The 11,070-nt window shown below is 41.6% G+C and overlaps 1 protein-coding gene and 1 long non-coding RNA gene across 2 annotated transcripts in view; one reads left to right on the forward strand and one right to left on the reverse strand.

Moving 5' to 3' along the window:
- plcb4b (phospholipase C, beta 4b) overlaps window positions 1-11,070 on the forward strand; it is an 82,478-nt gene that overhangs the window by 64,979 nt on the left and 6,429 nt on the right. Inside the window, exons 21-32 of the mRNA XM_032542977.1 lie at window positions 184-276; window positions 379-523; window positions 710-794; window positions 4,155-4,279; window positions 5,388-5,439; window positions 6,063-6,165; window positions 6,396-6,560; window positions 8,009-8,213; window positions 9,065-9,153; window positions 9,837-9,993; window positions 10,087-10,136; window positions 10,780-10,845. Of these exons, the coding sequence (XP_032398868.1) occupies window positions 184-276; window positions 379-523; window positions 710-794; window positions 4,155-4,279; window positions 5,388-5,439; window positions 6,063-6,165; window positions 6,396-6,560; window positions 8,009-8,213; window positions 9,065-9,153; window positions 9,837-9,993; window positions 10,087-10,136; window positions 10,780-10,845 (1,335 nt within the window). The remainder of the gene's footprint in view (window positions 1-183; window positions 277-378; window positions 524-709; window positions 795-4,154; window positions 4,280-5,387; window positions 5,440-6,062; window positions 6,166-6,395; window positions 6,561-8,008; window positions 8,214-9,064; window positions 9,154-9,836; window positions 9,994-10,086; window positions 10,137-10,779; window positions 10,846-11,070) is intronic.
- Window positions 5,065-5,972, reverse strand: LOC116706261 (uncharacterized). Its single transcript, XR_004336188.1, has 2 exons — window positions 5,343-5,972; window positions 5,065-5,231 (listed from the first exon to the last, which is right to left on the reverse strand). It is a non-coding gene; the product is annotated as an uncharacterized LOC116706261 (long non-coding RNA).

Below are 11,070 nucleotides of genomic sequence, written 5' to 3' on the forward strand. Positions count from 1 at the left end.
GTGGCCTGAATCATCAAGTCCCAAAGTGGAAAGTTTTTAGGTTGCAGCATCCATACAATAAGTTTAGTGCCTAAAAATTGAAATATTTTAATGTCGAATCCCATCTTTACCTAAAATATTTCTGTAATGCGCTCACTGGAATGTAAAAACCAAAAAAAGTCTTGTCATTGTGTGCGTTTCCAGGCGCCTGACGATGAAGCGACAGAGATGTCTGAAGCAACAGAAGCAACAGACGCCACAGATATCTCGGAAGCATCTGACCTAGACAACAAGAAGGCGAGCACGCAACTTGATCAAAAACCAAACATCAATCCAGTTTTAAGCGTCTACGTGTGAAACATAGGTATTTGTGTAAGATTGTACCTGTGTCATGTGCAGGTTGTGGAAGAGCCAGAGGACTCCGAAGAGGCTCTGATAGCTCAATACACCTATGTAGGAGCCACCACCAACATTCACCCATGGCTGTCAGCCATGGTCAACTACGCACAGCCTGTCAAGTTCCAGAGTTTTGATGTGGCAGAGGGTGAGTTTTTTCCACATCCTCCTTATGGTCCTTGCCACTTTCAATTTGTTTCTATTGTGGGGAAAAATTTAGATAACATAGTTCCAAATTGTTCATTTAGCATATTTGTGCTGTTTTATTCTGTGTATGGCTCTGGCTAAAAGCAAAATGCCATAAGTGTTTTTCATTCCCCGTTCTGTCTTTCAGAAAGGAACATCCACCATAACATGTCATCTTTTAACGAGTCTGTTGGTCTAGGCTATCTGAAGACGAATGCCATAGAGTTCGTCAAGTATCCTTTGGGCTTTGGGTCGTAGCCGGGTTGCATTCATGTAGAATTGCCTTAAAAAGATTTGTTACAGCACCCATTTAATTGGCATTACGTTTGAGAAAATGGTTTTTGTAATCCAAAAATCCAAGTTGATTGAAATTGAAGGCATCTCAAGGGCAGAATGTTTCTGCAGTTGTATGTATATGAATACAGTACACTGGACACTAGATGGCTCTTTGTCAACGAGTGGATAGCGCGTCTCAGTAACCTGAAATAGAATCCCAGAAACCAAATTTGAATTGTGAGGATTAAATACAATTTCATACCATTACTCAGTTTCAAGTTGATTGGAATTTAGTTCCAAACTACTAAGTCAAATTTCAAATGATTGCGGTGGTGCTGAAATTCAGTTTTTTGCATTTCTAGTTTAGCAATTCAATCAAATTGAGAACACAACATGTCCATATATCATACTGCTAACAATTGCTTATTGGAACATGCTGGGGGAAACGAGGCTGGCTTAGTGTCTGGTTGGGTGTGAGCTGCTCTTAACAACTCATTTGTTGAGCCATCACACTGGCAGGTGCTTTAACTGGTTAGCGAGGGTGTGGCCTCAACACCTGTAGCCATGTCCCGTCATCAGTTCCTTGTGATCAATGCAGCCTAAGCAGCAGACTCAAAGACAGAAGTCTGCAAGGGGGGCTGAGTGGGCTGGTGGCATGACACAAACTGGCTTTGTCCGGTGTCTACCTCTCAACGTGTGCTACTGCAACTCCTTTCCTGTTCCCTATTTGATATACTACAGTTGTGGTCAAAGGTTTGACAATGAAACAATTATTGCTATTCACAAAGTTTGCTGATTCAGTGTTTATGATACCAACCTGCATATACTCCAATGTTATCAAGAGTCATCAAGCTATATTGTAATTTCTTGCAAAGTCCCTCTTTGCCAAGCAAATCTTTTCTGCTGCATTCAGCCCTGACCTAAAATGGCCGGCTGTCTCAGTTATTCTCTCGTTAACACAGATGAGAGTGTTGACGTGGACAAAGCTGGAGATGGCACTGTCATGCTGAGGACACTAGGTGAGCACTACCGTCAGTTGTGTGGAGTTGCTTCTCGGCCGAGGGAGTGGGCTCACTGGATGCGGCCCGCCAGTTAATTGATAGTATGCCAGGGCTGCAGACATCTTGAAAAACAAGGATCAACACTGCAAATATTGACTCTTTGTATAACTTTATGGATTTGTCAAAAGCTTTTGAGATTTATGAAATGCTTGTAATTATGCTTCAGTAGAAAAATCTTAAACCACTTTAGCTGCAACCTTTGTAAAAACCAAAACTTGTCATTCTCTAAAACCTTTGACCACAACTGTAGAAGCCTCCCACCCGCTGCACACACACACAGTCTGCCACCCAGCAATCCCTCAACTTCCTACTCATCTTAAGTGGTGATTTTCTCTCCACCCTCCACGGTCTTTTTCAACTTGATGCTGTAACCGTAACTCATCCGGAATGTTACGACTCTATACATCAGAGACTGACCATTGATGTAAAAATAACTTAAGGAAGGATGGGAGGTTCTGTTTACAAAATGATTACTCAAATGTATTAATCGTACAAGGTGCAGGCAGAGGCACATCTTAAAGGAAACAAGATAATTGTGTTAGAAAGTGACAAAGACCAAGCACAAGATAAACACTTACCGATATTCACTGGCTCAGCGCAGCCTACTGCCAGCGCACACAGGCTATGGGGAGACGCAGGTGTACTCATTCAGCAAGCATCAGTCAACCTGGAAAAAATGAGGACAGACAGACAGGAGTCACATTTGTAACTGAGACCCACAACCAAACACCTCAACATTGAGCTAAGGTCGTAGGGTGAAATATTGGTGCTCACCCTGCAAAACTACCACCGCACGCAACAAACAATGGTGCATCATGATAAATGCTGCGTTCATGCCACCTGGGAATATCAGGGACAGCCCCCGTAATAACATTGTTTTTCCAACTGCCAGCGTTCACATAGTCGGGATGAGGGTTCTTCTTTTGTTACATTGGCGTTTGGCATTACAACTTGTTGCATGACTGCCACCAACTGTTCATAACCCATTACAAAGTCCACTCCAATGACAGGAAAACATGACAGGACTGCTACAGAAAAGAAGCCGGTCTTTAGCGCCTGATGGAGAGGGACATTCATAAAGCTCATGCCACTACCCCTGACTATGGTACTGCTATAACAGTCAGAATCCTTACTTAAAGGCAAAGCACTGGAAAGGATAAAGGAGTGAGAACCCCCAGTGTCCCGTAACACTGCGATTGGACGCTGGTCCTCAGGCCTTACTGTTAGAGACACAGAAGCAGAAAAGATGAAGGGTTTGAAACATTCATCACATTGTTTTTGTCAGAGCAGGGGACTGACCGCTAGGGAACACAGTCCTAATTAACCCCACACCTTTTGACTGTGTTGAAGCAGTCACCCGTTTTTACTTTAAAAGCTGACACTCAAATCATTAGCTTAACACGCAGCACGCCACCGGTCACACAAAGTTCCCTTTTTCCTCGCAAGATCTAAAAAATGTCTAAGACTGCGAAAGAGCCGTACTCGCTGGATAGCACCTTTAACCCTCTCGTAAACTAGCCTGTCCTCAACTGAAAGGGACTTACCATTTACCGCCTGAAACTCTACCTTGACAAGACTGAGCTACTTTTCCGCCAAGGACTTTACTATAACAATTCACAACCCCATATCGCCCACTCCGCTCTGCATCAGCCAACCAGCTTGATGCCCCCTCACTGCAAAGGACAACTAATCACTCAAGAAAAGTTTGCTGTCCTGGCTCCTGGTGGAATAAGCTCCCCGTTGACATTAGGATGGCCGAAAGCCTACACATCTTCCGCCGCAGGCTAAAAACGCATCTCATCCGACTGCACCTTAGAAAACAAAAACTTTTTTTTTTTTTTTTAACAGTTGGACTCATTTGGCTATTGGTAGTTTGGCTTATTTAGAAAGCTAATGTTCTTTCACTGACTTCTTCCTGTTAGCCAAAGTCTCTTTGGATAAAAGAGTCAGCTAAATGACATGTAATGTAATAGATTGACCTCATCTAAATGAAAGCTTAGGGGTGGGTCAGAACCGATGTTTTTTAGCCATATTTGTTTTCACTCTGCTCTTGGAAAAGAACTGCTGTGTGCCTTTGGACTATGTGACTTGGCTAACGCAAAAATACACTCAAACTTTGCCTCTCTCTCAGTCCAATGGGACGCTTTCCCCAAGCTGTTCACCCTAAAAATAGTCCTGCAGTCTATTTGACACACACATGTGCTGGAACACACATGCTCTCCCTCTTTTAAAAAATCTTCCTTAGCGTCGGTGCAGTTACAACAAACGTCAGATGAGCCGTATCTACCCCAAAGGGGGCCGGGTGGACTCCAGTAATTACATGCCTCAGATCTTCTGGAACGCAGGCTGCCAGATGGTCTCACTCAACTTCCAGACCCCAGGTACCACAGCACACAACATGGGACCTCTGACCTCACACACACTCATTTAAAGTACTCCACATACAGCAGCTACATATTACAAGCACACATTAACAAAGAGATGCACTCTTCTGATCCAACAAAGTGCAGCATGCAATGAACTTCTGACCTCACATACTCATACATTCCACAGAAAGCATCTTCTGCATGTGTTGTCTGGATGAACATGGACCCAGTAATCAACCACCCAACAATTGCATCCCCAATTACATGCACACATTCAAATATACACATGCCAAGAATAACAACAACAGTCAGGGGATATTCAGACTTAATGAAGATCCAGTTTAGATTAAAATGTTAGTCTAAAAATGGTCAAGTTACCTAAATTTCAAAAATGCACATGTTCTCACTGACTGCTAGTCTTATCTAGTCATGCTGATAGCTTTGATCTTGTGGGCTGAGGTTTTTTTAATATTTACCACCATTCCAATACAATGGTTACAAAATGCTAAAGTGCAACATGTACATACATGTACTGTAACATTCTTGGAAAAAAAATAGTTCCAATGAAAACAAGAGCTCTGGTTTGTTCTGATTTAGGTGAACTAAGTCTTTAGAGAAAAGTGTTGGTTTGAGTCTGTGCAGAGTGGTCAATGTTATAAGCATTTAAGAAGAATTTTGTTTTGAGAAACCATAGTGCTACTGCTGGCCACGTGACATAAATTAGTTCCTAGTTTCTGCAGATGGTTTGCCGCATCAGGTTATGCATGAACGCGAGCGAACGTGTATATTTATTCTCTCTCATTCTCTCTCTCCGCTACATACACACCTATACAGTGAGTGTTTTCTGTTGGAAAACAGCTGTTGCCCCATGACCAGAGGCAAAAGGGGTTGGACCATATGGTCTGCTGGGAGCGGAGCATGTGCAAGCCTGAGGGGGGAAGGGGGAGTCACACAAGAGGTGGAGCTTCTGTGATACAGGGATAAATAGTTAGAGGGGAGAAAAGGAGAGCGATGTCATGAAAAATGTTTAAAAAATAAAGGCTCCAAGATTCAATGTCTGTGTGAGTAATGTGAGAACCTGATATCTGCGTCTCATCAGAACTTGTCTTATTGTCTCTCTCAGATCTGGCCATGCAGTTGAACCAGGGAAAGTATGAGTACAACGGCTCCTGCGGGTGAGAACAGCTCCTCACTCCTGTTCTTATCTCATTTCCATCAGTCCCATTCCTCCCTTCTCTGCCCCTCACCAAAGTTCATCAATTAAAGCTTGTCACATCTCATTAGTGGTTGCCAGCGGCGACTGTAGCTACTGTCTGCCCTGAGAGACAATTAGTGCTTTGGGGAAGCAGGCTCCTCCTAATCCGCCTCTGAGGCTTTCTGCAGTCATCTATCTCCATCGCCGTTTTGGTCCCTCGGCTCTAATACTGTCCCCGAGGGCAGACATTTTACTACTAATGCTGGAAATCTCATATGTGGGAAGATCGGGGCTTTGCAGACACCCATCATTACTAATGCCACTCTGCTGGGCCCCTGGGTTAAAACGCACAAAAACTCCCACACAAAAAGCCTTCTGTACCTCCTTATTCCTGATTCTGATTGTTTTAGAGCCTAACTTAAACTAACAATATAGTATTTTATAACTGTAGGATTGTGTATTTCATCACATCAGTGTTTCCACATTTGATCTAAAAGTGTGTGTGTGTGTGTGTGTGTGTGTGTGTGTGTGTGTGTGTGTGTGTGTGTGGTGGTGTGTGTGTGTGTGTGTGTGTGTGTGTGTGTGTGTGTGTGTGTGTGTCAGTTACCTGCTGAAGCCCGACTTCATGCGGCGGTCAGACAGGATGTTTGACCCTTTCTCAGAGACGCCAGTGGATGGAGTCATCGCTGCAACCTGCAGCGTACAGGTCAGTTCATCTGACACTTTCATTATGCAGGAAAACTGTGAAATCCTAAAAATAAAAAGATTACAGTATTTTAGCGTTAAACTAAGATCCATAAAAAATTAACTTGACTCAAATGTTTACAAGGGTTAGTTTCAGAATTGGTTTTCTTACAGCATGTATGGTTGTATACTACTCCAGGAAGGCAGAGCTTCAAAGATATTCATTATGCTGTCCTCCTTTTTTTACTTTAGGTGTTCTCTGGACAGTTCCTGTCTGACAAGAAAATTGGCACGTACGTTGAGGTCGACATGTACGGGCTTCCGACAGACACTATCCGGAAGGAATTCCGCACACGGATGGTGATGAACAACGGACTAAACCCAGCCTACAACGAGGAGCCCTTTGTCTTCAGAAAGGTAGTGAGAAGGGCATGAAAAGGGGATTGTTGGGTGTGGCGAGGGAGGGAGCAGAGCAGGTCGATATAACGAGACCGTGAGTTAAAATGATCCATGATTTGGACTGGAAGAAAGGTCTCTGTGACAATGGAAGCTACTCATTCTGTCTTTACATCAGGGAAAAAAACAATCATTTATACTTTGCATTGATCCCTACTGGGGAGACGGAAGGATGGAGGGAAAAGACAAATATAATTTGGCAGCACTAGGAATTTGAGAAAGTGATGCAAAACCAATGATGAATAGAATGGTGGTTGAAAATCTAGAAAATACTTTAAGAGAAGTGGTAAAAAAGGAAAACTTGGGGAGTTTTTTGGGACACTTGAAAATGTACTCAATGCAAAAGTATCACATGCCAAAACAGCAATGGGAACAAGAGGAGGAAGAAGAGGGGGGGACAACAGAGAAAAACAATTAGGGATGGAGAAAGAGGGGGAAAAGCAGAATGAAGGAGAGATATTAGAGATATGGAGAGCAAAAGAGTTTGTGTGTAATAGTGCTGCTCTCAGCAGAATGAGCAGTCTGTCAGCCATGACTGTGACTCCAGCTTCCTAACACACACCATCAATCACAGCCTGCCGCAGTGCTGCTCTGTTCACACACACACACACACACACACACACTTACAGTGCTATCAGATTGGCATCACAAGCACACATCTAGTGTACACACACACACCTTTGCATGCACGCACAGCACTGTCAAGATGACTCAGAGCGAACCATACACACCAGCAGCACTTGCATACCATCAGCAAGGCTACATTTGCGTAAGCATACACACATGTGGGCGCTTCCACCCATTTATTTCTAGTGAGTATTCCTAGGTCTTATCTCTTACCTTGCTCTTTATCTAGGTATTAATCATCCTCTTCTCTCCATTCACTTACCTCTACACACAAGGCCATTTAAGACTCACTTTTTTTTCTTTTTCAAGGGTATGCACTCAAGCTCATCTACAGTCACACACACATATATACATATATATATATACACACACACACACACACACACACACACCCCTATACATACATACACACTGTGTATGCGTACTAGCTATGCTGTTTGTTGCTGCGCTATCATGTCTTTTTTCTGTATCACACTGTGACTGTCCCCTGATAGTGTCCCCTACAGTTTTATTCTTGACCTTTCCCCTCAATGATTCCATGTCTGCTTTAGTGTAAAAGAGAGACTATTTTACTGCATTGGCTGTGAAATTGTTTGTTTTCACACCAGAATGAGTTCATTAGACTTCCCACAGTTCCACAGGGCTGATGACCAACTCTTAACTGCAACTTTTATTTTCGTTGCACTTTTTGTCCCCTCTTCTGTTCCTGATCCAATCTTTTTCCTTTTGTTTCGGCTGCTTCTCCCTCCCACCCTCCATTTTCCTTCATCCACCCCTCCTAGGTGATCTTACCAGATCTGGCAGTACTGCGCATTGCCGTCTACGACGACAACAACAAGCTGATTGGCCAGCGCATCCTGCCTCTGGACGGCCTGCAGGCTGGCTACCGTCACATCTCGCTGAGGAACGAGGGCAACAAGCCCCTGTCGCTGCCCACCATCTTCTGCCAAATCATCCTCAAGACCTACGTGCCCGACGGCTTCGGAGGTGAGAAGAACTGGAACACACACACAATTAAAAAACTTTATGTATATTGCTTTGTTCTTTTATGTGTATATGCTCCGTTTTAGCTTGGCTGATATTAAAGTAGTTTCTTTAGCCTGTAGGAAGGAGAGAGGAAAAAAAAAAAAGGAAAGCAAGGCAACTCTCGCTCCCGCTCACGTACTCTCTGCATGGGGTTCAGTTGGTCGGGTACATTCAGAGTAATGACATAGTGCAAATGATGATGACACTGAATATGCATTAATATACAGTTTAAAGCAGGCAGAAGCATAAAAATGAACAGGACAACTGGAATTAGAATTACATAAAGCCAAGGGGTTTACTCTGAGGAACCATTACTGTAACTATTAGCTTTCTTCTATAAGATCTGCTGCCAGAATCACTACCTTGTCAGACACACAGCACTGTACTAGTTGTAAAAATCCTTTCCTTAACAACTGTTGTAGTTAGATCTTACCCCAGTCTCGACTCAGCATAATGAGGCAATACAGTAGTTAATCAATCAAGAGGAGGATAGCTTTTGTGATAGTTCAACATAAGTCTGAGCGGACATTACAGATGAGATTAAACACATTGTTTACTGACTTTCTTATTGCAAAATAATATTTTGGTTACTATAGTCAAAATAAATTTTGTTTTAACTAGTTCAGAAGTGGCTCCTAAAAGTGAATTTCCTATGATTTCCTTTTTTTTATGATGAAATTTTTATTCATTATTGATTTTGTGTATATATATAATATTTGGACTTATTATACAGAAGGCAAAGAAAAAAGCCTTCAACTCACCAATGAAGTTTTTCTTTTCCCTATACTAACAAATTGTTTCGTGTGTTTCAGCAATTGTTGATGCTCTATCGGACCCAAAGAAATTCTTGACCATAGCCGAAAAAAGAGCTGACCAGATGAAGGCACTGGGGATTGACACGGTACACACACACACACACACACACACACACACACACAGCGCATCAGTTTGAGTATATAAATAATGATGATTTTTATCAATTTAAACAATTTTTAAATGCAAAGTAAGCGAACAAAAGAAAAATATAAAACACATTAATATTTGGTGTTACTACCGTTTGCCTTCAAACCAGCATCAATTCTTATAGGCACACTGGCAAAAGGTTGGGCGACGTTGAACGGCCAAGGAAACTTAGTGCAGCAAATGAAAAGATATCCAGTTTAATTCCCTTTCGCAATGGGAAGATGTCCAGCAGCGACTTCAGCTCAGAACTGGCAGAAACCAGTGGGACCCAGGTACACCCATCTACTGTCTGGAGAAGTCTGGCCAGAAGTTGTCTTAATGGAAGAATTGCAGCCAAAAAGCCATACCTCTCACATAGAAACAAGACCAAGCAACTTAACTATGCAAGAAAACATAGTCGGATGTTCACATCAAATATTGGAGTGATTTAGATTTTTCTTTTGTTTGCTCACTTTGCTTATTTTGATCAATTTACAAAATGCAATCATTATTTATACTTTTGAAAGCATTCTTAGTTTACAGCATTTTTCACTTGCTTTAGACTTTCGACCAGTACTGTACCTGCATCCATACAACAAAAACAGTGTCCCTTACATCTCAATGAATCATTTCCCTTTGTAGAACGACATAGCGGATGTTCCCAGTGGAAGCTCAAAGAACGACAAGAAGGGAAAGGGTAAAGGAGACACTGTGAAGGCCAGTGTGACACCGCAGACCAGCTCAGACATGGCCCAGACCTCCAACTCTGCCCAAAATAACACAGCAGAAACCAAGAAGGGTATATAATAATGACGTAAAACATTTACATTTTAAACATATTAACACACTATTGGGACACAGAGTTAAACTCCACTTTTTTCTGCCGTTTCAGATAATGCACTTGTGCCTAATGTCAGCATTGAAGACTTGAAACAAATGAAGGTTGGTAACTGAACTCCTTACTATTAACACAGAAACAGGGCTCTAACCAATGGAATGTGGAAGAGTTGCAGAATACGTAATGAGACAAATGAAAAAAGAGTGTTTTTTTTCAGGTTTCTATCATGTACATGTAAACTATAAATATTATTTGAGGTATTGCTAAACAATGATATTGGTGTAATGTACTTGTTAAATACAACACTGAAACATTATGCTCCTGTTTGATGAAACTTCCCTGCACGTTGCCCTAAAAAAGGATGTGATGTCACATTTCTAAGCACCAAAACTGAAAACGCATAAACAAGGGATATATTCATAGGATGAAGGTGTTATGTGACCATACCTTGATACTAATTAGACATTACATAGTTTCTACAGCTAAATAGAATTAAAAGCGCTTACAGTAATACTGCACTATTTTTTACAACAAATTACAGTATATGTAATTATTTCGTAAATACTTTTTCTCTTAGTAAAACTAAAATGAATCACTTTTTTGTACCAATAATGATCTCATAATATATATACTGTACTATATAGTGTACATGCTACCAGAATACACTTATACCCAGCTATTAAGCTCAAAGGCTATTCTCAACATGATCTGCACAAGATCAATAAATACACTTCTCTCCCGCTGCAGACGTACCTTAAATTGCTTAAAAAGCAACAGAAGGAGCTCAACACTCTGAAGAAGAAACAGTCAAAGGTGGGTGATTATTTAGTGCCAACCTGTCTGTGTATGATGCAAAGAGGCTGCGGCTTATTATGGACAGTCATTGATGATCAGAGGGATAGAAAGAGTGAGGGGGGTCAGCTCCACCTTTCATCTGACCACTACATCATCACTACACACACACACTTTTGTATTCATTTTTTATCTTTAAAATAATATATATATATATATATATATATATATATATATATATATATA

Source organism: Etheostoma spectabile, chromosome 18, assembly GCF_008692095.1.
Source record: "Etheostoma spectabile isolate EspeVRDwgs_2016 chromosome 18, UIUC_Espe_1.0, whole genome shotgun sequence".
NCBI lineage: Eukaryota > Metazoa > Chordata > Actinopteri > Perciformes > Percidae > Etheostoma > Etheostoma spectabile.